At 59.0% G+C, this 26,985-nt stretch overlaps 1 protein-coding gene across 1 annotated transcript; it reads left to right on the top strand.

Annotated features, from left to right (window-relative positions):
- The first annotated feature begins 2,283 nt into the window (after positions 1-2,283).
- On the top strand, positions 2,284-26,379 carry LOC143401805 (kinesin-like protein KIF25). Its single transcript, XM_077109719.1, has 11 exons — positions 2,284-2,472; positions 3,688-3,861; positions 8,885-9,006; positions 11,019-11,168; positions 15,354-15,530; positions 17,730-17,902; positions 19,135-19,305; positions 19,680-19,835; positions 20,340-20,482; positions 23,657-23,732; positions 26,096-26,379. Exons 1-11 carry the CDS (start codon positions 2,284-2,286, stop codon positions 26,377-26,379), a joined length of 1,815 nt encoding a protein of 604 aa, XP_076965834.1.
- The last annotated feature ends 606 nt before the right edge of the window (positions 26,380-26,985 follow it).

Here is a 26,985-nt window from a genome sequence, read left to right as displayed (position 1 = left end):
TGTGAAACAAGAGTGGGTTTTCACAAAGAGCCAGCCTGGGCCCTGGACCCCTCTCACTTCCCATCTTGCTGCTCCTCTCTTCCCCTGCCACCTGCACCCCCACTGTGATGCCATGTGCCATGTTGTGAGTAGCCAGAAGTCCTCACAGAGGTCAAACTGAGGGGCCAGCTGATCTCGGACTCCTAGCCCCCAAAACTGTGAGCCAAATTAAGCTCTTTTCTTTATACATTGCTCAACCTCAGTTATGTTTTCATAGCAACATAAAAGAGACTAATGCAGCCACCTCTCAGGTGACATTAGTCTTACAAGGTCTGACTACTAGCATGCTAGTTATGCTTTAAAAAGCTCTTATTGGTTAAGAGATAGACTGTGGTCTTTACAGATGAAACGATATGTTGTCTGGTTTTGAATTTAAAACATGTTGAGAAAAGGGAGGTAGATTGTGCCAGAATGTCCTCGTGCTAAGTGTTTTTGAGGCAGGACAATTGCATTTTCGTGTTGAGCTTATGCGTCGCTCCAGCTTATTATGACTACCAGAGAATGCATTCAGGAAACAAGTGAGATGCTGAACATGTAATTAATGTGGGTAACGCTGACTGTCACCTGAGAATCTCAGTCATGTGGGTTAGAATGGCCATGTTGGACAATTTCTAAAGCCTCATCACTTCTTGGAAAGGCTGCTTCGTCTGAGTGTCTCACGGTGTTAGCATCCTGAGCTTTAGCAGTCCTCTGTGGTAGTCAATGGTTGATGGAATTGTTTTTCACAAAGAGGCCAAGATCATTGTCACAGCTGCATCAAAAAGTTCACTTGTCTCTGGAGTGAACACTTCCAAAGCCCTTGAAGGTGGCTTCCCTTGTCCCTGGAGGTCCCTGGTTGCCTCCGAGCAGTCATGCCTTCACTCCTGGACTTGGGTGAGGGGGACCCTGGCCCTGGCCTTCCCTCCCCTGCCCCCCAGCCAACCCTGTCCCTGCGGCCCAGCCTGAGGGGCCTTCTGCCTGTGGACATTCTGGCCAGCCTTCAATTTCTGGTGAGAAGACCCTCCTGAGCCAGAGGCCCGGCAGGCAGTGGCCCACCTCTCCAGGCCCCGCCAAGTCCCACCGAACCTTCTCCCTGGGACGCCTGTCTTTTCACGTCTTACCCCATCAGACAAGATAGCGTTTCTTTTGTCGGGGGCGTGTGGGTCAAGTTTAAGAATCACTAGCAGGACCCTGGCCTGCCCGCTGAAGGACTGCATGTCACTGGGTTTGCTGCAAGAGCCAGGACTGTGTGACCTGCAGGCTCCCAGGTTGTGTGGCTCTCTGGGATCTGGAGGTCCGGGCTGGGTGGATGTGCAGCCAGCACTCAGCCTGCGGTAGGTCTGGATTCGCCCTAAAAACACCATCAGTGTCAGCTGGAAAATCTGGGCCCTGCCTCCTGCTTGGCGACCGCCTTGCTGGTTATTTACTTGCAGTTTTTATTTAATGTTCATCTCCTTGTTGATGATCAGACATGGGAGAGCAGAGTTCGGGCTTTGTGTCAAGCTCCTGCAGACTGCTGCCTGGGATCCCTGTTACTGCCTGACACCGACGCCAATTTCCAAATGTAGCTGGTGGGGCCTGTGGGTCACATGACCTGACCACATCTGCCATGGTGTGAATCGCATTCTGCAGAGGGGCTCGACTGGTCAGCGGAGCGACGCACCTGAGGACCGTCTCTCATGCCCGAGACCCTGGGTCCTCCATGGACCACTCCATCTTCTCTAACTCTGCTCCTGGCCTCAGACTCCCCTAGTCAGTCCCTGGGCTTGTGCAGAAGCAGGGGCACAGCCGCCTGCCTCCTCCGTCCTCCTTCTCCAGACCCCTCTGAGCTTCAGACCACGCATCCCGCAGCCACTGGCCTCCCGTCTTAGCATGTGCGCTTCCCAACCTGAAGACGTCCAAAGCGGAACTCCTCATCTTCTCTGTGGATGCACTGTCCTTGTTTTCCCAGCTCATCACATGGAGACTCCAGGCGCCCTGACGGCCACATCTGATCTCCAAGTCCTGTGAATTCTGCGGTGAGCGCTCCCACGGTTTCTTTCCTGCCAGGCCACCTCTCCCCTGCCCGAATGCTCCTGGCTTCCTGGCTGGCCTGCTCACCTGCCCAGCAGCAGTGTCCTTTCAAATGCAACCTGGTCACATCATGGTCACACCCACTCCTGGCCAGAGCCTCTTCAGTGTGTGCTTGTGGAATTCCGCGGTGCCGCGGGCAGGACCTGCAGGGCTCTCACTCCATCCTGAAGGCTCTGCTCTGCCTGCAAGCCTATGGCCACCTTCCAGGGCCCTCTCCCCTTCCACAGGGGCTTCTCTGAACCCCCTGCCATGGTGCCTTTCCTTGGCAACCTCGATGCCCGCACCCCCAGCGTCTGCACACCAGGTCACAGGACTGTCCACCACGCCGACTGGCAGGGTCTGTCTCCGGAGAGGGAGGCCACGTCCCCTCGCTCACGGCAGGTACTTCACATCACCCGTGCCAGGCAGGACCAGGGAGTCACAGCCCCGACTGTCACTGGATGTGGCTCCTGAGGGGGTCTTCTTTCCAACCACGAAGTGGGTCTAAAAGGGACTTCTTTAAGATCAAGATTTAGTTTTCAAATATGAATCACTTGTGAGGAACTGAAAATTGTTTTAAGAACAAACGTGACTTTTACAGACTGTGGTCAGAGAGAGGCTTGGGTTTCTGTTTCAGGAGACGCAGAACGGAAGGGCCAACTGCACCCAGCTGGTCCCTGTGCTCAGCCTCCTCTCCTGTCAGCCAGTCTCGGTGTGCTGGCCCCCGATGCACGGATGAGACCCTGCTCACCACCTCTGTCTCAGAAGTGCTCTTCCCACAAGGGCGTGCGGCTCCTCCCGAGGCTCCTCATCGGGGCCAGCATGTGGCTGCCTGTGCACAGGCCGTCTTAGGAAGCCACCCACTCCTGCAGAGTGCCTCTGGAGTGTGTTCCTTTTCCAGTGGTAGTTCTTCATGTTCTCTTGTTTCATGCTTACTTAAGTCATAGACCTATAGGCCTAATGGATCCTACGATTGCAAGGCTACCGGACCACCTCGAGACATGTGGGCAACGCGGTGTGGGTAGGCTCAGGTAACTGGGAGAGGGGCATCGTGTATCATATGCACCTCAAACCACATTGTGGGGGGTTGGTAGGCACCTTCCACATGACCCTAAACCATCTCTGTTCCTAAGTGCCCATGAAAAATGTAGGAAGTATTGGTGTCAGGTGCTAGGCAGGTGCTCCTTGCCCCACCGTCCAAGCCACATGACAGAGCAGATGGCAGATTTGGGAAGAGGTGTCGTGTTCCTGGCCTGGGGCAGGGAGGCTTGGGATTCAACCCGGGGTGCAGGGGGATGGTGGCCATGGGAAGGACTCAGATGAGGTTGAATAAATCAGACATGTGGAACTGGACAACCGGAAGTGTTCCCAGTCACCCAGCGTCCGTGCCGTAGAGAAGCTTGTCCCCTGCTGCAGACTCATGGAGGGCTGAGCTCACGGGAGCACAGAGCGGTCCAGTGCCTGGGGATCCCAGGAGGTTCTGCATCCATCACGGGATAGAAAACTCCCACAGATCATGTAGTGCGGCCTGGTACCCGTGTGGCCTTGGCTGTGCGGGGCTCTGAGGCCAGCTGGCCCTTCCTTACGGTCCATGTGTTTCCGTCTCCCTGCCTATAGCCCTCAGCTCTGCAGGACTGCGCCCCTGGCCACAGCCACCTCTGCAAGCCCCTCACACCCACAGAGGGGACCCCCACTCCTGCCCTGTCCCCAGCTCCAGAGCACGTGGAACACCAGCCCCGTGGCCGACCAGCCATCAAACCTGCTCGAGTCAGGGGCATGGAGCGGGAACAGGCCAGCTGTCCTCATCTGTCGCTGGGCGGGCAAGCTGGCCGGCAGACAGCTACTGACAGGCCTGAGCCCTGTCCCGCCTCCTCCCTGAAGGAAGGCGATCACTGCCAAGGGGCCGGGGCACAGAGGTGCCTGAGCTGTGCCTGGTGCTCCTGTCCACCGTGTTTCATGCTCTCTCCTCGATGGGCCTCGGGCACAAGGGATCTTAACCCTGGTTTGGGATGGCCATCTGTGTGTAACGAGGCAACCTGACAGCTGCCACCTTTGCCACCCGGGCGCGCTTCTGAGGCGTCGGGTGCGCATGGCTGTCACCTCATCTCCAGGGTGTCCTGCTCGCTGAATGGGGCTTTGCCACCCGTGCCCTCTGCCGTCCTCCCTCCGGGTCCCTGGTGCCACCATCCCGCCCTCTGCTGCACGTGTCTGAAGACCTGGAGCCTCAGCCAGGGACCTCAGATGCGCCACGTCCCTGGCGCCTGCCCAGGTGTCCCTCAGGCCACGCCATCGTGCCTGTGGGCTTGTCCATGAGCGCTGCGGCCTTTCTTCTCACTCTTTCTTCCTTAAGTTCTGTGACCTTGTCTTCAAACCTTCTGTGAAATAAAGACTCAACACAGAGACACGAGAACAGAGGCCTAAGGCAGAGGTGGTATGAGCCGTCAAGCAGAGGCCACGGCCCCACCAGCTGACCGCGACCTGGCCTCAGCTTCTTCCCCTCAGCTCCATTGCCCAGTGCGCCTCCCTGAGCCTGGTACGGTCCTGCCAACTGGTGCTCTGGTGTCCTCTGTGGCTTTCCTATCCCCAGTCCCCTCCAGCCCCCGTGAGCCCTGGGTGCAGCCCACAGTCTGAGTTTGCTGACACTTGAGGTGCGGCTCGTCTTGCTCCTGTCTTTGGCACAATCTGCCAGCTGGCACGTGCCCAGGCCACCCCAGCTGAGTGGTGGTGGTGCATCACGGGAGGCGTGTGGGGCCAGGTGCTCGATGCCAGCGGAGGCAGTGAGCTCTCCAACACCAGGTGGGGAGAATCTAGCTCCTTTGATTTTCTTCTTTCCTGGAAACTTGGAAGGGTGCTGGGGCATCCCTGTGCTATCCAGCGACAGCCCAAGAGGGAGGTGGGATATTGGGCACCCCATTCTTTCCTTTTACTTCCAGAAGTAGCAAGCGGTGGCTCTCACCCCCGTGCAGGGACGGGTGTCAGCTTTCCTGGGGACCTGAGCACCAGCATGCCTGGGGCTTCCTCTGCATGGAGGGCCTCTGCCTTCGGGGTGCAGCCGTCTCCTGGCCGTGTTGGCCAGGGCTCCCTGTGGCCCACATCTCCACCAGCTCGCAGGAATGCCCAGCCATGGGATCACATAGTCCACATGGTGGGTCGGGGCTGGGCTATCGATGGCTCTACTCCTCTCTTAACCTGGAGATGTGGGTGATTCAGAACCACGCATGCATCATTACTTTGCAGTATTAACAAACGCATCACCCAACGTGGAAACCAGACGTGGGCAATGCCTGGTCTCCCTGGGTGGTCCACCTGGTGCCTGATGTCCCCCTTGCAAGCTGAATCCTGTGTCACCTGGTAGTGCTGGCACCTTCGTTGAACATAGACACAGGAATTAATAATGCTTATAAACTGTAGGCGCTGCCCTATCCACAGAGGTCCTAGGAAGTCACACTCAGGGCTCTGCTCGGTCACACTCAGGGCTCTGCTCGGTCCCCAGGCGGCAGTCCTCACAGGTGTCCTCCCAAGAGAGGATCACAGCTGTGTCACCCTGTGGCTTGTCAGAGTTGGAAGGCCCCGACCACCCGTGGCATCAAGGTAACATCTCCGAAGGATGCAGAGGGTGCTTCACCTGGGTGTCCCGCCTGGGCCCCCAGGAGGGTGGGGCTCCCCTCTGCTACCGAAGAGGCCGGCAGCCTTGGCTGTGAGTGCGCCTCCCGGGGGGGGCGGGGGCACGGCGGAGCAGCTGGCTGTCCAGTCTGCATGGGGTCTGCCTTTTTCCTCCTGGCCTCAGACTTATTTCTATAAAATGTGAGATCTGGAATTTGGGAGCACTTTTAAGCCCTACAGGTTTGAAAGCTAGCTAGGAAGTTAGGTAGGAATAAGAAACAGACCATGCAGGGCTGGTGCGGTTTGGCCTGGAGCCCTGTCCTCGCTGCAGGATGCTAGATTCCATCCTCCGCCTCTAGAAGCCTCAGGAATGGCGAGAATCCGGAGGCAGAGCCCTCGAGTGACGGGGCTGCAGGAGAGCAGCTGCAGATCCACAGCCTCTGGGGACTGCGCCACCACAGGCAGCCCCCACCCGGGGCTGGAGGCTGTTTTTAAACCGAGTCCTATTCGTGAGACCAAGAGGCATGCAGTGTTGTGAACAGGGAGCTTCTGTGAGGACAGGCAGAAAAGAGCCCTGAGCTGGGCTGGGGCAGCCACTCCCTGCTCCTGGGGATGGTCTAGGTGTTCTCCTCCGCTGATGGCACTGCAGTCGGAGGTCCCGGAGCCCGAGGGCGCCTTGGTCTGCAGCTTGTGCTTGGGCCCTCTGTGTTCCTTAGAGAACCCGTCGAGCTTCAGGGTTTCCACTGATTTCTCCTTGCAGCGGAAGCTGGGACGTTGCTTCCTGTTGATGCCTGCATGGCATGGGGGTCACTCCCGGTGCAGGAGTCAAGTGAGAGGGGTGCCGGCCAGGGGAGCGGGGCCAAGGCTGGCCATGTTGGAGTGTGGCCGCCAGGCTATGGGTCCACGTGGGCTGTGGGTGCCCTGGTCCTCGTTGATATCTGAGCTTTGCTCCTGCCTTTTATTAGGGAGTTTAGGGGGTGAGAAGAGCAGAAAGCTCTGTCTTGGGGTCATGACAGGGGGGTGTAGGAACCTTTAGTTCTCGAAGCAATGGCGGCACACCGAGTGCTCCCTAGGGCCTCGCAGAGCTGCCCTCCCGTGGACAGGCTCCCCGACCTGTGCTCCTGATCTTCTCATCCTGGCCCAGACGACCTCCTGGTCTACCACAGCTTACAGGGACTTGAAGTAAGGGCTGGGGGACCCTCTGCCAGACCTGGCTCTGTCCCTCCCGTGACCTGCTTCTTGGGCTTCAGGGACCTCACTGCCCCCTCTTCAATTGGCATCTTGGAAACATTCCTATGCAGTGGTGTGAAGGACAGGCTGGGCATGGGCAGGGCCTTCGTGCTTGGACATGGCAGGCGCTGCAGGTGGGAGGGGTCAGGCCAGGCTGTTTGTCAGGCAAAGCCAAGCCTCGTCCCTGCAGGATGTGTGCAGAGGCCAACATTTAGTCATGTCTCCCTAGCCTGCAGTACCCAGATGCATGCAGGGACTCACATGGCATTCCCCTGTGACTGCAGACGGTGAAGGGTCGCCTGTGCGGCAGCCTCAGAGCTGCATCAGGAGCCCCACCTGGCCAGGTGTGCAGCGTTGTGCTCTAGCCGCTGCCATTAGGGGCTTTCAGCAGTGGACAGTGAAGAGGAGCAGTGCTCACACTGACAGCTGTCGGGCCCACAGCCTGTGGCTCTATCCCGGAACAGGGCACGCGCTGGCGTGTATTTATCATCTCACAGAAATTCCTATGTGCTTCCTGTGCATGCAACATGTGCTGTCCAGGGGGTGGGGAGCGCCCATCCTGCTTCCTCCAAATACAAGGACTTGTGGACAGCAAACGCCTGGCCGTTCAGAACTGTGCTGTTGCTGTTTCGCCTTCCCAAGCCGCTGTCTCTCCATGAAGTTTCAGTTTGTTTTGGAACTGGAGCCCATCCACGTTCTTCTGTTCAGCAGCAGCCGAAGCTGGTGCCCCACTTCTTGAAGGGCGGCCTCGGCTCCCCTCCCCCGGGAGGTACCTGAAGGAGAAGGCTCAGAAGGCCCAGGGGAAGTGGCTGGAAAGCGGCTCTCCAGCCTCGGGGGCTTCATCCCCCATGGGAAACTGCAAGTGCCCAGGATGCTCAGGCCACTGGCCCCAGGCCATCACGTACTCCCCACGGGGTGAAGGCCTTCTCTGGGTTGGGGCAGGCTGCCATCTTCGAGGCCATGCGTCCTCTGTCTTGACCACTGGAGCTATCCTGCACCTCGCAGCCTGCAGCATTTGTCAGCAAAGGGCTCCGGGTGGTCCAGGAAACTGTGTTGACCAAACAGGCCACAGCTGGCCCTGGCCCAGGGCCTGTCCTCCACCCTGGCTCCCGTTTGATTAGTGAAGCCCTGGCTGGGTCTGATGGCTCTATTTTGTTTCTATTAGGAAACGATTCTGGTGAAATGCCATCGTCCTGGCCACCCTAAGATCAATAAGACGTATAATTTTGAAAGGTAAGTGCTGTTTAGAAGGAAGCAGCTGGCCGAGTACACATAAACCACGCACATCATGCATGGGGTTGACTGACACGTGCCCCCTGTCCCGCCTCTGGGGGATGGCGGTGAGAGATAACCCCTGTGCCCACCCCCAGGTAAATCCAGGGCTTTCTCTCTTTCTCTCTTTCTTTCTCAAACAACAGGGCCTGAGTCAGAGGCCTTCCTGGTCAGCTGGGTGTGAGTGATCCTGGCTCCTGAGTGGCAGGGGTGACCCGGGAGGCACAGAAGGGCTGCAAGTAGGGTTGGGAAGTTCCTCCCCCCACCACCACCAAAGGATGGTGAGGGGCCCCGGGCACAGGCTTAGTCCTCTGCTCCTAACTGCAATGTCTGAGGACTCTCTTCCTGACCTTGCAGTGGCCTCTGGCTTTGTGGGGGCAGTTGGAGATTCACCGACTCCTCCAAGTCCCCAGCTAGGTGCTCACCAAAACACAGGTGAGTAGGGGCAGGGTGTCCTGAAAGAGCCTCCAGGGAGAAGCAGTGGACCTCAGAGCACACACAGTCCACCAGGCGCCGTCCAGCCGGGGTCTCGGGGACTGGGCTGCCCAGCAGCACTGAGGTGTCTGCCTACGCACACCCCCATGCTTCTGAGCTCCCAGGCAGGGCGCCACCTGTCCACCTCCCGTATCCTCTCAGCTTGTGGACAGGCAGGGGTCTCGAGTGTGTCGGGGTGCGCGTGTAGGCCTGCACGCAGGCCCCGCTCCTGCAGGATGCCGGAGCAGCCTTCCTCCCCGACGCACCCTCTGTTCGTCGCAGAGTCTACGGTCCAGCAGAGTCTCAGGAGGCTGTGTTTGCAGATGTGTGTCCCCTACTGACGTCCTTCCTGGACGGGTGAGTGAAAATGTTTTTAAGGCCAGTGATCACAGTTGCATTTAAACCTAAGCAAACCTCTTTCCCATACAGAAATCAGAGGCCTGGCCGGGGGCAGCCTGTGGCCAGTGCTGGCTCTGTGTCTTGCACTGCACCATGCCTCCACCCCTGGAGATGGAGGGCACTGCTGTGCAGAGCGGACGGGCCTGAGCAGGGCTTGGGTGGCTGTGGGTGGACCCGGGCCTCCTAGCGGCTGCCTTTACCCTCTGGGATTCTTTACATTTCACACATTTTAGAAGTCTGCTGTGAACGTTCCATCATGTCGGGGGCTCTGTCTATTCTTAGAAAGCACAACTACCGATTTTAAAGGCAGGGGTCTTAGGAGTAAAGAGCACTTCTTCAGCCATCAGTTAAACCAGGTTGGAATATTGAACTGAGGATCCTCAGGCCACAACTTACCCAGAGGTCCACCTCCAACTCCCTGGAGAAGACGCCCCTGTGTCTGCCCAGAGAGGAGGCTGCGTGACCGACCTCCACAAATAGAAGCTAATTGCAGTGTTGCTGTCTCGCCATTGGTGCCCTGGCTGCCCCGAGGCCTGTGATCTGTGGAGTGGGGCTGGCCCATGCCCACCTCACCACCCGGCACCCAGAGATCCCCGCTCATTGCTGGGCAGTTTCTGCCTCAGCTGGCTTGTGTCCATCTCCCTGGAGATGGCCAGGCTGCTGTGGTCAGCAGGCATCTTTTCAGAAGTGAAGAGTCCGTGGCTGCAGTCTCGGCTGCACTTGGCTTCCCCTGGTAACCAGAGCGCTGTGCTGTCCCAGCCTCTGTGCCGCCTGCCTGACTCCCCCTCCCGCGAGGGAGCTCTGCTGGGCCAAGGGCAAGGGAAGTGGGCCCGGCAGATGAGAGTGGGGAGTGGTGGCTCCCGTCACCGCGCCTCGAGCCTCAATCCCGAAGTGCAGGGCGACAGTTTACAGGTCCTGAGCTGGTCCCTGTGGCCCCAAGGTCTCTGGGGATGCGTCAGCTCCCTCAGTCTGGGCCTCTGGGCTCCTCACTGCTCTGGGCACTGAGTGTTCAGATGACCACCAACCAGTTGCCCAAACCTTTGTCCAGGGAAAGCACTCACTTGACTCAGAGATGAGGTGGACAGTGCCCATCCAAAAGGAGAAGCCAGATCAGGACCTCTGGGGTGAGGGGAGTATGGGCCTGGGAATGCTGGGTGACCCTGCCGGGCAGTCAGGGTGGAGGACCCTGCAGCGTGCATCTGGCCAGCACCTTTCAGGCAAGACCACCTATGGCTGAGGATATGATTTCACGTAATAAACTAATTTAAAACGTTATGTAGATGTCTCCAACCTTCTCGTGGATGTTTTGGCCTACAGGACTGGAGGGAAATTCAGGGTCCATCAGGAATCCTTGCCTTCTGTTGAACAAACTGTCGTCCAGTAACCCCAGGGCAGGTGGTGGGGAGGGCCTGGGCACTGGTGGGTTCACTGGCAAGAAGGAAAGCCCACGGTTCCTTGTGTTGTCCTTTTGTGTCCTAAAGCCATCGGTGTACAACGGTGGCCACTGTGCTGCTGACTAACTAAAACCAACAAAATGTTCTCAGAACCTGGTAAGAAAACACGCATCCTTCTATGGCATTTCATGGAACATGAAGATGCACTTGCCTCGAGCCACTCTAATACTGTGGTGAAAGCCAATGAGACATTGTGGGAATTCGGAAGGGACCCACTGTGGGTCGGCCCTGGTGATCTGCGAGCTGACGGAGGACGTGACCCATGAGAGACGTCGGATGTGAAGCAGGCAGGGCGAGATGCGGGCTGTGTGCAGAATAGCCACACGGTGGCCGTAGTGGCACTAGTCATGGCTGAATGACAACCTGACTTACAAGAAGTGGAGTCACGGGGGACATGAAATGAAGTGTGTTGAAATTTCACCTTCAGTGAGGGCGCCTCCATGCTGGACAATGGCCGGTCGCTGGGCAGTGGCCGGCCGGGCGTGTGCTGCTGCCTGAGCAGGCTTTGCCTTTCAGGTTCAACGTGTGCATCATGGCCTACGGGCAGACTGGGAGCGGGAAGAGCTACACCATGCTGGGGCCGCATGCTGAGGACCAGCCTAGGCTGCCGTCGGGGGCTCACGCTGACTTGGGAATTATTCCCAGAGTCGCGGAGGAGCTCTTCAGGTACTTGGATGGTGGTGACTCTGAGCACAGAGCCTCGGTGCTGTGTGGGATGAGACGGGGCGGGAGGGATGGAGAGCAGGCCCAGGGTCAGCTCACTCTGGACAGCCGTTCACTCAGCTCACGAAAGTCTCCTGAGGACAGAGCTCTTGACCAAGATCCCTGGGCTCCTTTCCCCCGCAGGGAGCAAATGCCTCCTGATGGAGGGTCTCCTGTTCCATTAACGGGTCCCCACAGGAGACCTGTGGCCATGGTCAGGATGTCCCCACCTAAATTAGTCCTAGGAGAAAACCATAAGGTCCTCAGCCGCCCAGGTCGGCAGGGCCCATGGCGACGGTGAGGCTCTCCAGCCCACGCTGGGCTTGGCCTCTGCACTCCCCTCTGGTTCTCACGCTGCTCTGCACGCACCATGGCTGCCCACCCAGCCAGCCCGGGCCCTGCCCCGTGGGGACAGACAGCACAGCCAGCGGCCTCTGTGCTCCCCACCCTGAGACTCGACTTTTGTCTCTATTTCCTTGTGTTGTCCTTTTGTGTCCTAAAACCAGGGATGAACCATGATGTAGCAACCCCACCAAGCCGGGTGCTTTAGTGTCTTCAAACTGGTATTCCTTAAATCTTTGTCAAACTCACGTGTCTACCAATTTACTTGGACTAAGTACTTCTGGGTACATGCTGCAAAGTCCTTCCGTATTTTCTGTCATTGGCCACCTGTCCTGGGACACATGCCCTTTGCATAATGTTGTGCTGCAGTGACAGGTCCTGGAGATCAGACTTCCCAGCCTGTGCCTGTGTGTGAGGGGAGGGAAGCTATGCACGTGCCCTCAGGGATCCCCCAGGGCACAGGCGTCCATCCTTCCCCATCTCCTCGGCTGAGCAGAACAGGGCCCTGGGAATAGCATCAGGCCCCACCACAGACACACACCAAGAGCTGCCTCACCAATGCTGAGCTCAGTTCTTGGGGTCCAGCTTTGGGGGAGTCTCGGTGTCCGTAGACACTGCTCAGCTGTAGGTTGCAGAAGAGCTCAGAGATGAGGTGGACAGTGCCCATCCAGGAGGAGAAGCAGATCAGAACCTCCAGGGTGAGGGGAGTGCGGGTCTGAGCCCCCAGGCACGGCCAGCTGCAGCTGGGAGCCACAGGACTGCTGGCTGGAGCGTGAGGCTCCTCACTTCCTTTGGAGGCTGAGGGCTGAGAAGGCCTGCAGGAGGGGATTTCCGGGGGAGCGTCTGCCCTCTGCCTGCTCAGTCCTCCTGCTCCTCCTTCACTGTGAAGGACCTGTGCAGGCAGCCTCTTGGCATCTGTACCCAGAGCACCAAGCCATCTGGACCACCGGAGCAGACGGTGTGGAGGGCTCAAATCCTTAGAGAATTGACTAGAGATGGGCAACAGGCCTGACCGGTCAGTTCATGCAAATGGCCAACAGGCATACGAATGCTTCACACCACCAGTCGGGGAAACGCGAGTCAGAACCACCGTGAGCCCTCACCAGGCTCCAGTGAGAATGGCCATTGCCAAAAAGACTGAAGGTGACCGCTGGCGAGGAGGTGGAGGAAAGGGGCCCTTGCACTGTTGTGGGAGTGTAAATCAGCACAGCCAGCGTGGAAAACCACACGGAGATTCCCTGAAACACCAGCAGTAGAACCAGCACGTGACCCAGCAATCCCACTGCCAGGCACACGTCCAGAGGAGAGGATCAGTGTGCTGAGGGACACCGGCTCTCCCTGGGTCACCGCAGCTCTAGTCACAGGAGCCAAGACAGGAGGTCTGAGTGTCCGTCAGCTGAGGGTGGACAGAGAAGGGGTGGGGCCTGTGCCCCATGGAGCACGAGTTGGCCACAGAAGGACGATCCTGTCGTGTACAAGAAGATGGACCTGGAGACACTGTGCCAGGAGAACTAAGCCCGGCTCAGAAGGACAGCCACCGCGAGATCTCAGTCCAAGTGTAAGCTGATGAGGTTGATCTCTCGGAGCTAAGACCCCAGCTGGTCACCTCAGACGAGCTCTAGACATTGTTCAGCCAGACGTGGGGGTGAGTCTGGGGGGGGCGGTCTTGCTGAATGACTGGCACTCCCCTTCCCGTGATCCGAGAGGCTCTGTGGGTCCCTTTTGTAGTTACCTGGATATTGCCCGGATCCTGGAAGTAGCAGAATGTGTCCTCAGACATAGGCGCGCCGTCCTGCAGCCCCAGGGTCGAATCACTGTCGCCTGTCCTTGTAACCCTGCCCCTCCTGGTCTTTTTTGATGGAACTTTCTAAGAACGAGGGTCCCCCCAATAAAAGCCCACTTCCAAAAGAGGTCATTCACTCTTGCCAGCCTCTCGTGACTTTCCTCGCTCCCATTTGGGGAGCTTGAGGTCGAGAGCGGAGGAGCCGTCCTGGAGCTTGATTTAAAGGTAAAGTGTGTGTCTGTGTTTTATTTGGGGTCCCAGGAAATTCACACGAGTGACCTTAAGTTCAGCTGCCCGCACTGGTCGGGGGCAGCATGGGTGTGCCGGAGTTAACATGTGCTCTGTCCTCCCGCCAAAAGACAAACTTACAACACGGGGCCGCGTATCAGGGAGTGTCTGAGGACCCTTCACCCTAAAACAGGGTCCTGCCAGACTGCACTTACCAGAGAAGCCATTGCTGCCGTTTGAAGTGAGATTCGGGGACTCTGTTCTGCATCTCCCCGCTCCTTCTAAGCTTCTGTTGACACCGCCTCCCGGGCCGGGTCTCTGCTCACCCTCATGCTTTCCCCAACACCGTCAGAGGCACGGAGAACGTGAGGTGAGTGTGATGACTTCAGCCCTCAAGAAGCCTAGAGTGGAAAGAGACCGTGGGTGGCAGCAGGAGGACGTGGGCAGGACCACTGGACAGGACACAGAGCAGCCGAGGGCACGCAGGAGGGAAAGGGGTCTCTGTGGGGCCTGCCCATGTAACCCAGGAGCCTGGGCTGGGGTCGCCTGGGCTGACCACAGGACACTGCTCTCCGTGACGACCGCATATCTTGCCCGAGAAACTTAGCTGCTTAAAGGCTGAAAGAGAAGATGCAGTTTCCGACCACTTCTGGAATCCAGAGGACGAGTCGATGAGCATTTTAAATGAACTCTGGGGAATTCTGTGGATGAGAAGCACCTGCTTCGGGGCCCATGACCCTGAAACACTTGGCCCCTGCCAGGAAAGGCCACGTCTGCATCGGCCATGTCCACCCAGCTGCCGGCTTAGTGAGCTCCTCTGGCATCTTGCAGACCCTGTTCCTGGCACGGTCCCCACAGACTCCAGTGTGCGCACGGTCGGTGTCTGGACCCTTGCCTCCTCTTCACCTTTGCTCTGTTGCCTAGGTCTGTTGTTTGCCATGAGAAGACATCGATTGCTTGTTTTACCCACAACTGTCTCTAGATCTGGACTAACGACTCCTTCTGGCAAAGCTCGGACGGGAAAATCTCACAGGACTTGCCTCAAGCCCACCGTCAATGCCCTCCCTGGGCCTGTCCTCCTGGGCGAGAGCAATGCAGGATGGGGATCAGCTGACCCAACTGTGCTGTGTCAGGGAGGCGGGAATCTGGACCATGAAGCAGCTTCATTTGTCCTTTGGCCTGGGACAGGTCAGGGGGCAGAGCAGGATCAGGAGGGATGTGGAAGGGCGGGCAGTGGTGGGGTGGGCTCCCCGCTAGGTGAGCAGCCCCCTTAGTTCCAGTTCTCCAGTGGTCAGCACACCACACTTTAAAAGCGGAAGCATTGTGAGACTCGTGGTGGTGTTTGAGAGCTGAGTGGGCGTGCAGGAGGCCAGGGGACATTGGCTGGACCTCATGAGTGGATTGGCCTCCATGCCGCTGACCAAGCCTCCCTGAAGCAGGGGGTTCAGACAAAGGAGCCCTGGGGTCTACAGCTTGCCCCAGGCTCGTGCCCCAGGGTGAGCTGGCTGCAGGTCTCTGCTCCTGGTTGTGAATCCTTCCTTCTTCTCCACCTGGGCCGCCTGGCCTGAGGGTAGGGCTGTGCAGCAGCTGATTTAAGCAAGACTCCCATGAAGCCACTTTGTCCCCAGGCACGGTTCTCCCTCCAGGTTAGATGGGACTCCCTTCGCAGTGACCTGGGTGCTGTGAGACCTGCCCTGCACCCTGCTGCAGGATTCCTGCTGAGTATCTGTGGCTGCGGCCATCTGCCATGGGGCCGGGCTGTCCTCTGTTGGTTAATCCCGTGTGTGCTTCCCCAGGCTCATTTCAGAAAGTCCACCGAGAAGCCCCACGGCTGAGGTGTCCATAGTGGAGATTTACAATAACGACATTTTTGATCTCCTGACCAAAGAGGGTTCTGGAGCAGTGGTTGGGGTCAAGCGTGACGTCGTGACAACCCAGGAAGGATGCACAGAGGTCCCGGGTCTGATCTGCACGTGAGTTCAGGACAGAGGTCCCCTGGCCCCCGAGGGACAGTTGCCGCCCAGGTGCTGACCGGCCATGGCCCAAGCAGAGCCAGCTGTGCAGAAGGATCAGGCTGGTGGTCAGCGGGACGGCCACATAGGGTTCAGGGTTCAGTGCATGTCGCCCAATTTTTAGTTTAAGAATGTTTCTTCCTTCCCTCCCTCCCTCCTCCTTTCCTCCCTCTCTCCCCCTTCCCTCCCTTCCCTCCTTCCTTTATCCCTCCCTCCCTCCCTCCCTCCTTCCTTCCTTCCTCCCTCCCTCTCTCCCTTCCTTCCTTCCCTCCTTCCTTCCTCCTTCCCTCCTTCCTCCCTCCCTCTCTTCCTTCCTCCCTCCCTCCCTCCTTCCTTCCTCCCTCCCTCCCTTCCCTCCTTCCTACCTCCCTCCCTCCCTCCCTCCTCCCTTCCTCCCTCCCTCCCTCCCTCCCTCCTTCCTTCCTTCCTTCTTTCTCTCTCATGGTGCTGGGGATCAAGCAGGCCCAGGGCCTTATGTGTGCCAGGCAAGCGCTCCACCACTGAGGTACACCCCCAGCCCAAAGTGGCCTTTTTTACTGGGAACTCTGCAGTGGTGACAGATACGTTAATCAGCTGGAATGCTGTGACTGTGTCACAGTGTGTGAGTCTGTCAAAACATCAAGGTGTTCAATAATTTTATATGTTGATAATATGTTAATAAAGCTGTTGAAAATAAAAAAGGGGTAGAGCCGGGTGGTGGAATGCCAGCCTGTGCATGTAGGGCCCTGGGTTCAGTCCTCAGCCCAAGAGAAAGAAATAGAAAAGGCTTTTTAAAAGGTATATAATAAATGTCTCTTTAAAAGTCTTCATCAGAGTCCATGGGAGGGTGTCATCCTGTCACCAAAGGGGTCAGGAGGGGACAGGGACCTAACTCAGCTTTTGTTGGCTCTTGACATTTGTTGCAGAAAAATAATTTGGGGACCTGTCGGGAAGAGGCATAGCAGAGATTCATTTAGGAAGGCAAGGGGCACTCAGCGGAGGGACAGAGCGCAGGCCATCTCAAGAATGAAACGGGCCTAGGGCTCTTCTCTTAAAGGAGACTGTAAACAGGGAGCCCAGGCTCCTTTAATCTCGGAGCTCAGGGCGGGGGCCTGGTTCTCTTCGGGATCTCCAGGCTGACATTGTTGGGCGTTTATGGATGACTTTTGCAACATTCCCCCCTCATAAGTCACTAGCAACATTTTTTCCCTTGGCTTTACTTAGTCTAAAGAAAATAGGTTGTGCAAGGTAGCAATGTGTGGGGGCGCCGGCTCACTGGGCCCGACACTCTGAGGCCCTGGGCTGCTTAAGACTCAGACCTGGGGGCACAGGCTGGGGAGTGCAGGGCTGCTCGTGGGGCATCTTGGGGTGAAGTCACAGCCCGATCCTGCTGTACTCCCCTGTCCACTGTGCTTGTGTCTTCCATCCTCCTCAACCCCACCTTGAAGGAGAGGAAAAGCAGATGAAGGGACCTCACTGCCCACGGTCAGTCGAGGACAGTGAACTTCCTCACACTTGAACATCAGCATGTTGTAGAGCGCAGGGACGCAGCGTCTTGTGAATGTGCACTCCTCACATGGCCTGGGTTCTCCAGTTATTGTGAAAGCCCTGTGTGGGTCAGCACCTGCCCCACCACCAGGGAGTGACAGGAGGAATTCCCACCTGAGGCCACGGCGGGGCTGCCCAGCCGGGGAGGACTCAGACTCAGCAAGAGAAGGCTGTGCCGGCGGCTGGTCCTGTTTCCAGAAGCCTGAGGTGCCAGGCATTTGGTGGTGACATGTTTGCAGAAGTAACCCAGACTCTCAGCTGTTGGCTGACGGACTGTGATCCAAATGCAGCCCTTCCCTGCGGAGCCTGAGCAACAGCCCCATCCATGGACATGGGCTCTTATCTCCTGAATTTAATTTGATAGAATATTCTAAAAACGTGGGTCCGTGAGGGTGAAATGGATGGAGGAAGATGGGAACTGGGGGTTACTGACCTTGGATTTGGTGAAACCCCTGGTTATTTATAATTGCTTATGTTCTGTTTTGCCTAAATCAGCTTCAGTCTCCTCTGGAATTGCCGTACCCATGTCTGGGAGCGGTGTCTGTTAGCGGTGGCCCGCTGTGTTGGCCTGGGGACAGCTGGTGGTGTTTGCTACCTGCCATTGGGTGCCCTCTAACACCTCTCCCCTGCCAGGGCCGTCGCCAGCGCCGCAGAGCTGGTGGCACTTGTCCACGGAGGTCTGCAGCTCAGAGCGAGGCACCCCACCTTGGTGCACATGGCTTCTTCCAGATCTCACCTGGTGGTGACGGTGACTCTGACCGTGGTGTCCCCCTCAGACAGCACTGGTGAGCTGCTATTGGCGCCGGGTCAGTTCAAGTAACAGAAATCCACCAAGAGGAAAAATCCCGGGGTCACCCGGGGTCTGGAGCAGGAATTGCAGCCACACCCTCCAAGGACCTGGGATCTGGGACCTGAACACAGGAGGCCCTAGGGCACAGGCTGGGGAGAGAGAGGGAGGTGGGCAGGAGGAAGCATCTGCTAGGGACATGGGCAACAGGGCATGCGGCACCTGGGGGCGCGGGACAGTGTCCTGAGGGGACTGCACAGTGGGAGAGAGATCAACTCCCGGCTTGTCAGAAAGACCATGTCATGCCACAGAGGCCCACGGCGTCCAGAGCAGCAGCTCCTGGACTCCAGTCACAGAGGCCCACACGTGCATGTGCACGGGTGCACGGCAGGGCGCCAGGGGGCAAGGAAAGGCTAGGCCCCGCATGGCGTGTGGAAGTCCATGGTGCAGAGGGTGTGTCCTGCAGAGCCCGCTCTGGCCCCGCCCCCCATGCAGCCCCAGGGAAGCCCTGCATCCTGCTCCAGCTCATTTCCTTCTTGCCTGGAAGGCCAGTGTAGACAGATGTGGTGCGTCTTGCCACAAGGACACTCCACACTGTGGTCCCCGGACAAGGGAGGGCGGGGGGCAGCATACTCACTCCTCGAGCCACTCCACCAGCCAGCACACTACTGCCCGGCACAGGACTGGGCACAGGTAGGGCCCAGGTAGCGCCAGGCACTCTGCTGATCCTGTGAGTGCTGCCACAAGACACAGACACAGAGGTGGCCTCTGTGCAGGGGTTCTGGGCTCTCCTACGAAAATCTCTGTGTTTTCTGTTTTGGGGGATGAGCATAAGCTCTCGAGGTCTCGTGGAGTCTGTTCAGGAACTTCGCAGGGCGAGACTTCAGACCCATGGACACAGCACTTCTTCGGGCTTCTGTGAAGCTGATGGATGGATTTCCAGGAGGGCATGGGTTTTCCCAGGGTTCCAGTCACCGTCGTCACCCGGACTACTAGGAAGCATTATTTAGTTTTCTTGGGATGAACTGGGCGTTCGTTAGACTTCCCAATGTGAAGCATGCTACCCGCCTCCTTTTCTTGTTATAGTCCCCTACAGAACCCACCGACTGTCCCTCTGCCCAGTTTGTTTCTAAGAGGAAGAGAGAGGCAGAACCAGCTTCTCGCTGGTGGGTGAGGCCTGGAGGGTGGAGCTGCAAGAGGCCTCCACACTGACTCCCTGCCCCTCTGACCTCTGTCCTCCCCTCCCACCAGGCCAGCAGCACCATCCTGCCCCCCTGCAGGGTCACGCTGGGGCAGGGAAGGGGTGGAGCACCTCTCCCCAGGCTCCGCCTCTCCAGCCCCTTCCTGTGGACCACACGGGTTCTGCGAGGCAAGCGCGGGCCAAGCTGCAGCTGGTGGACCTGGCCGGCAGTGAGTGTGCAGGTGAGCAGGAGCTGGCGGCTAGCTGGGTAGACAGGCAGCGGGAAGAAGCCCTCACCTGGGGGTGCCCACAGCCAGGCTTGACCGGCCACCAGGAAGCTCTGAGCCTGGCACCTCTGCTCAGGTGACTCGAAGCCCTGTCACATCGGGCCATCAGAGGTCTCCCCAGGGCCATCAGAGGTCACATTCTTCCTCCTCAGTTTCCAGGAGCAGCTCTGGCCCCTGGAGGAGCCATGCTGGCGCGATGGCGGAGTCCACTGTAAGGACTCCCAGGAGGTGCCTCCCCACCAGCTGCCGAGAGGCCCTCCGCCCAGAGCCTCCTTACTCCTGGGCGCTTGGAAGTGCAGGGTGGCTGAGGGGGCTTCTGTGCCTTGCAGGTGCATCTGGGGTGACTGGCCTGGCACTAAGGGAGACCTCGTTCATCAACCGGAGCCTCGCAGCCCTGGCAGATGTCCTGGGTGCCCTGTCGGAGCGCCGTGGCCACGTGCCTTATCGGAACAGCAAGCTTACCCACCTGCTCCAGGACACCATCGGTTCGTCCCCCTCAGATGAACCCAGAATAGAGAACACTGTGAGCTCCGCCTGGGGGAGCTGTCCCTGGTCCAGATTGTCCTTGGGGCCTACCCAAGTCTGCTGGGCTTCTGGGAGGTCCCCTCTCCAACGTCCCTGGCACTTGGTGGCAACTGCACTTGTGCCCTTCACAGTCTTGGGTAGGGCTGGCTGGTGTGTGCCTTCAGGGGTGCACCCCTGGCCATCCAGCTAGGCTCAGGGCTCCCTCCACCACGCTGGACTCAGCAGCAGCCAGGGCCACCTGCTCCATGGGTCCCCAAGCTGTGGGAGCTGCAGCTCTGCTGAGAGGGGTGAGGGCACTTGGTGCAGCCTCAGGGCCTGTATCAGCCACCTTTTTGGGGACCGCACTCTGCTCCAAGTGCCAGTGGACTTTGTGTAGGCAGCTGGACCCCGTCCAGTGCTTTGGGAATGTAGATGCCATTTGTCATGACTCCTACTCAGCTCACATCTTGTTCCTTTTATTTAAGGGGGTGATGCGAAGCTCCTGGTGATCCTCTGTGTGTCCCCGGGGCAGAAGCACGTGGCAGAGACACTGCAGGGCCTGGGGTTTGGGGCCCGAGCTCGGCAGGCTGAGCGGGGACAGGCTGGGAAGAGGCCTTCCTGCGCCCAGGTGAGGAAGTCGTGCGTGGGCTCAGCATCTCCATGAGTCCTCTTCCCCGGAAGTGTGCGCTCTGTCCCTGTTTTCTAGGGTGGGCGCCTGAGGAGTAAATGTGTTTGGATTTGATGAGCCTGTGGTGCCCCAGGGACCTGTGGCTGGCTGGCCGGGAGATCCCCGCAGAGCTCAGGCCAAATCACCCGGCACAGGAGGCCCAGAGAGAGGACGGCTCGTCCAAGGAGCCTCCTCCCGGAGCAGATGGGCAGCAGGTGCTCAGGTGGGTGAGGAGCTGTGCTGTCTGTGCGGCAGGCCCGTGGCCCCCCAGGAGGCCCAGCTCTGCGTGCTGTGCCTCCTTAGACACAAACGAGGCCACAGACCCAGGAGCTCTGCGCACAGGCTTTGGAACTAGACAGACTTGGGCTCTGCCTCCTGCCGGCTTTGTGTCCCGGAGAGGGAAGGCCCCATTTCCTTGTCTGTGAGCTGGTGAAGATCAGGGTGGACAGTAGAGGCAGTGAGGCTTGGTGGAGCAGAACAGGTGCATTACTCACAGCACACTGCCCCGAGGTATCTGTACGTTACTTCTCTGGCCAAGTGAGGGCCCAGGCTGGGCACAGTGGCAGGGGAGGTGACGAGACCTCCAGCTCTTGGCCAGGGGTCTATGAGTAGTCAGGGCTCTGGGCACCGAGGAGGAAACAGCCCATTTCATGTCCACCAGCCTCTGAACTCACGCAGCTCCATGTGTGGGAAACCAACAAGAGCATCTGGGGACTTGATGCCAGGGCAGTAGAAGGGCCTGGGGGGGCCGGGGATCTGCCCGCTGTGGTGTCCACGTGTGCTGGGAGCCACGTCGCAGGACCCAGTTGCAACCTGAGAGCTGCATTCCTTGTTTCTGACCTCTGGGCAGAGCCCCGCTGTACCAGGCCGACAGAGAAGCGCAGGAGACCCTGCCCGCAGGCCTGTGGGGAATGGCTAGACCCGAAGGCCCACAGAGCAGTGGTCGGAAGAGCAGTTTGAAGTCACCTTGTGTTTTCCCCAACCCCTGGTGCTGGGGCTTAGGGCTCTGTGGGACAGGAGGGGGCAAGGGGGGCCCACGTGGTTCCTGATTGAACTTTCCACCCAGGTATGTGGAGAGTAGAGGCTAGCTGGGGCAGGAGGGTGGGCCACCATCTGGCCATCCATCGGGGGAGGCCCCAGCCCAGGAGGGACTCCTGCCGGGGAAGGCTGTGAGAAGGAACTGTATGCTCCACGGGGAGGCTGCGGGGAGATTGGTAAAGGGGAGTGAGTCTCATAGTTCCCAGGACCCTCAAGTTCCCCCCACACATGAAAGAACCAGGTCTGGTGGTGTCGGGAGTAGGCTGGCCCTCACTCAGCCAGGGTGGGAGGAGGTGTGACCTGAGACAGTGACAGCCCCCTGTGCCTCCCTTGACCCTGGACAGGCCTGACCTCAGGTGAGAAGCTCTTGGGACTGGTGCAAGGCTGAACTGGATCTGGGTCAGTGCAGACCCTGCTTAACACTGAATATGGAGTGTGGACAGGATGTGGGTGTCAGTCCTCGGACAGGGAGGCTCAGGCCTCTCTGGATCTGCTGCCCATAGGTGACTCAGTGCCCAGCAGTGACTCGGGCAGCCCAGGAAAGCTGGGGTACAGTGTGTATCCCCAGCTTCAGCCCCTGACGCCCAGCAGCGGGCAGCTGCAGTGTGTCCCCAAACATCTCCGGGAGGGCAAGGAGCCCCTGTTCTGGGTGGCGACAGAGTGGCACACATCCCAAAGATAGCCTGCCCAGGGGAACGTAACATGGCCAGAGGCTGACCCTCAGCTCTGACCCCCTGTGGGCCCTCCGGGAGCTCCTTCATGCAAGGCCGGAGTTGCACCCCCCTCTCTTCAAACCTGTAGGAGGTCTGAGGTCCCTGGTTTTAAAGATGCTTTGTGCTGATTTGTTGGAAGAAAAGGATTCAGCAGCAGCTTAAGAAGCACGTAATGGCTGCGTTGAGGGATGGACCATGAGGGGAGGCAGAGACTTCCTGACCACTGAGTGACAGCGAGGACAGGACGTGGGTGTCAGGGCGTAGAGGGGTCCAGTGCCTCTGCTGGGGAGGTTCCCTGAGGACCTGGCTCCGAGCAGAGCGTGGAGGAGGTCAGCGACACTGGGGAGGACACGGGGGCTGAGTGGTGGGTGCTGTGCTGTCCCCTGGTGGTCACCCCATCCTACCTCATGCCCAAGCCTGTGAGGGATGATTTCCCATACACAGAGTGTGTGGGCCACAGGCCTCAGAGCCAGAGGGAAACTGCTAACCTGGAGGGTGGACAGGGCTTTGTCAGCACAGGGTTGAAGCCAGGGGCCAGTGACCCTCAAAGGGGCCGTGTGCCTGTGTGTTCTGCGACTGGCAGGGTAAGACAGAGCCAGGCTCCAGCCCTGGTTTGTCAGCAGAAAGGGACGCGCTGCCTTGGGGAGAAAGAGGAAATGGATTCTGGCCCCCCCATGTCACTGGGGGTGCCAGCAAGCTGTCTGCTCAGGACGAGGCCCAGCTGACCACTGCCTCATTATGTCCCCTTGCTCCAGGACACGTGGCGTCTGCTGCAGTATCCAGTGAGCTGGGTGAGACGGCCTTAGTGAGCGCGGCCCTGGGGGGAGCGAGAGTGGGCATGTGGTCTGGCGAGTTGGCGTTGGACTGCAGCTGTGCCTTGGCAGGGCTTTGTCCCACTGCCAGCCTCCAGCCTCGGCCCCAGCTCTGGTGTGTAAAGAGCCTCATGGTCAGCACACATCCATTCCCTGGATGCCTACTTCATGTCCAGCTGTGTTCTGGGCACTGGAGATGCCACAGAGGACACACGAAGCTCCTGCCCTGGGAGATTGCAGAGCTGGGGCGGGAGAGCCACGTTCCCCCAGGCGTGTCCTGCCCCCAAGTGCAAAAATAGTCGATTATTCCACAAGCTGCAGATAAAATGTGTCCCCAAAGCTCTTCTTGCCAAGGTGACGAGGGCTGGGAGGCTGGGGTTTGGCAGGTGACTTGGTTAGGAGGTGGAGGGTCAGACAGGATTAATGATGTTATTAGAGATCCCAGGGGTCCTACCCCTTCTACTGTGTGAGGACCTTGACCAGAGTCCAGTTGGCCTGGGCCTTGGGCCTGGGTGTCCAGTCCCCAGACGTGTCTCTGCCTGAACAATTTCTGTGCCCATGATTTGCTGCAGGAGCCAAGCGAAAACTGCATGACAGCTGCCTCCCCAGAGACCAGGTGCCTGCAGGCCACCTCTCATGAGAAGCCATGTGCAAGGCAAGGCTGCAGCCGGGTGGCCACCGACCTCCAGGGCCCTGTCTCTGGGCCAGGGGCATCGCTTCCTGGACCTGTCACCCCATCACACCTCCCAGAGTGGTGCCCATCCTGAGTCCCTTGTGGGTGGCCGAGGTCAGCCTGGGAGTCAGCTGGCCCTGCATGCTGGGTGATGCCCCCGCCCTGCTCCAGATGGCCTCTTCCTCCTGCTCCAGCACCACTCAGGCCTCGCGGCCTCTGGCACCCAGAAGACCAGGCCCCAGCACCAGGGAAATCATACCGTTCAGGACACTGCCCATGGTCCCAAATGCTCTGTGATGGTGACTCCAGTTTCTACGGAGCCTGAACCCTTGGCTGCCTACTTCAGGTGCACATGGTGACAGCAGCAAAGGGCAGATGGGAGAAGCCACATGCTGCCAGCAGCCCCAGCAGGTCCACAGGAGTCGGGCACGGGCAGTGTTAGGTGCAGGCCAGCACCCAGGCCAAGGGCTGCTGGGGACGCTGGGGACACTGGGGAAGTGGCAAGCCATGGGGGCCATGGAGGCTTAGGCAGGTGAGGAGCCCAAAGGAGCTCCAGTCTGAGGCCTGTCCTGCAGCCAGGGGCCTCCATTCTCCAGCAGGAGGGCTGTGAGCTGAGAGCTGGGCATGACACATGTCCCTGGGAGTCAGCCCTGTGACCAGAGGGCCTGACATCAGCATCCCCAGCTTGAGCCTGACTCTGAGGCCGGAAACCTCCAGGTGGTCATGGGCACCCTCTGCCAGGAGGGTGGGATTAAGGCTGGGAAATCTGAAGTAGGTCTGAAGGAAGTTCAGAGAAAAATTAAAAACCATCAAATCCCAACTTTCAAAAGCTAGAAAATAACACTAATAATCCCAAGATTTCGAGTCAGCACTTTTATGAACTGGTTGCCTGAGTAACGAGCCACACACAACCTGGGGCCTTTGCAGACGGTCCTGTGAACCACTCTCTGAACCCCGTGGCTCTCCTGGCTTGGCAGGCCAGCTCCCAGCAGTGAGCCTGAGGCATGTCCCCTGCGCCGGGTAACTGGTGACATGATGAGGACCCAGGGCTGAGAAAGGGGCTGCGGGATTGGGAGGTGTTTCTGCTGCCCACTGGTACTCTGCTTTGGGGAGGACATGCCCACCCTGTGACATGGCCTCTGCCCTGTGCTGTCCAGTCCCAGAAGTTTACCACCCCTGCAACCTGGCCTGAGCCCTGGATGCCTCCCGCCAGGCCAGAGTTAGATGGTCTGCAGCTGTGGCCCCAGGGCTGCACGAGTCCCCTGTATGCCTCAGGCCCCATGTGGTCAGCCATGATGAGGAGGGCGGTGGTGCCCAGTGGAAAAGGATGGGGTCCCAGACCCCCACAGCTGCAAAGTCGGTTGCACATTTATGAAGCTGTAACTGCATGCGCACATTGCTGAGCCCACGGCTTAACCTGCTTCTGGGGCCGCTGCACGTGCTGCTGCCTGAGCCCTGCTGCTTGGCGTGGAGGACCCTCTCTGGACCCTGGAAGGCACTGGAGGCCCGACTCCTCCTGTCTCCAGCCACAGAGCAGCCGTCCAGGCCGCATTGTCATGGAGCTGTGCAGGCTGTCCCAGAAGGCTGGACTCCAGCTGGCAGTCTCCATCCTCCAATGGGGGTGCTGACCAGGGCACAGAGGACGGGAACACAAGAGCAGGCTCTGCTCCCCAAGAAGCAGCATTTACAAAGTGAGTGTGCCAGCTAGGAGTCAGAGTGTGGAGCGTCCATGCTGCATCTGGGTGAGGCAGGAAGTGAGACCCTGGCCTGGGGCTGACCCGTCGACCTCTAAGTGTCCTCTCCACCCACCTCGCAGACCAGAGATTGCAGCCGCAGCAGGGCTGCCTGGTGGTTGAGGTCACTTGGCTCAACTCTCCATGGGCCCCAGGCCCAGAGGAAGGACAGAAATAGAAGGCCCACAGGTCCCAAGTGGGTTCTTGGGTCAGCCAGCAGCCCCCTCTGCCTCCCATCGGGAAGGACCTAGGGTGCAGGTCCCAGCCTCCCTGTGACCTTCTGCTGCTGCCCACAGCTGTGCTGAGAAGTCAGGACACACAGGGCAGGGCCAAGGGGACTGGCAGGGGACGTCTTGAAGAGAGGCTGTGACCGGCTCTGGGAGGGCTGGCAGAGACCAGCTGGGGCTCCCGGCCCATCCCAGACATGAGAAGTAGCCAGAACAAAAAGGTAACCCCACCGTGGGTGGGCGCTGGACAGGTCACCCTGGCTACTCAGGGAGGACTCACTGTGTGAGGCCCTGGTCCTGGCCACTGTCCTCACAGCAGGCACTGGGTCCCCACCCTCAGCCATGGCCTCATGGCCCATGGTGCCTGCTCACCCTCAGCAGAGGACTCAGGGACCCATGGGAGCCCTGGTGGTGACGATGACACTGATGATGCTGGGAGACCCCGGCCTGACAGGTCAACCCTCGACCCCCAGCAGCCAGGGAAGAAGAGGAGACGCAGTGGCCGTGCCGTCCCTGTCGGTGAACGGGAACCCAAGCCCCGGCTGCCTCCACCTCGGCTGTGGGTGCTGTGCCGGGAGGGACGGCCCTGGGCCCTTTCTCCAGGAACACTTGCAGTGCCGGGAAGTCGAGGCCTGTGGCTGGGAGCTCGCCTGACCCCATGAGAGCCTCGCTGGCCTCGTCCTCCGCATTCCTGCGCCTGCCGTGGGGTGTGACTGCATGTGGGGTGCGCAGGCACATGTGAGGACATCTCTGTGTGGGCAGGATCCTGTCCAGGCCCTCACCACGCCTGCTCCCTCAGTGGGCACGTTCCTGCCCTACGTGGGCTGGGCTTTTGCTCCTCGAGCTGAAGGGAGCTGGTCTGACCCTCCCCAGGCCAGGTGAACCCCTTCTCTACCCCTTCTTTCCCCGTCTTGGGGAAGGCAGCCTGTGCCAGCTGTGTGAGGCCTGGGGCGGGAGGGGCCTCAGCCTCAGGGCAGGGGTCTGTGCAGGGAGCCACCCTCTACCTGGTGGTGTGTCTGTGCAGGAGGTGACAGGGTCTCTGGTTGGGCCTTGGAGACAGCTGGGCCCAGAGTGCAGGAGAGGCCTGCATCTGCAGGACCCTGAACTTCTGAGCAGAATCATAAAAAGCAAGGTCCAGGAGAGGTCATGGCACAGTGGTGCAGCGGTGAGCTGCAGCCTTGGGTTTAGGGCCCATGCAGGAGTGAAGTGCAGGAGGCCAGGCTCCCCCAGGGCCTGAGGCTGGCCAGACACCCTTCACATAGGCTGCT

Source organism: Callospermophilus lateralis, chromosome 6, assembly GCF_048772815.1.
Source record: "Callospermophilus lateralis isolate mCalLat2 chromosome 6, mCalLat2.hap1, whole genome shotgun sequence".
In the NCBI taxonomy this organism is placed as follows: domain Eukaryota; kingdom Metazoa; phylum Chordata; class Mammalia; order Rodentia; family Sciuridae; genus Callospermophilus; species Callospermophilus lateralis.
The sequence above is the reverse complement of the archived record's forward strand: the minus strand, read 5'-3'. Positions and strand labels throughout refer to the sequence as shown.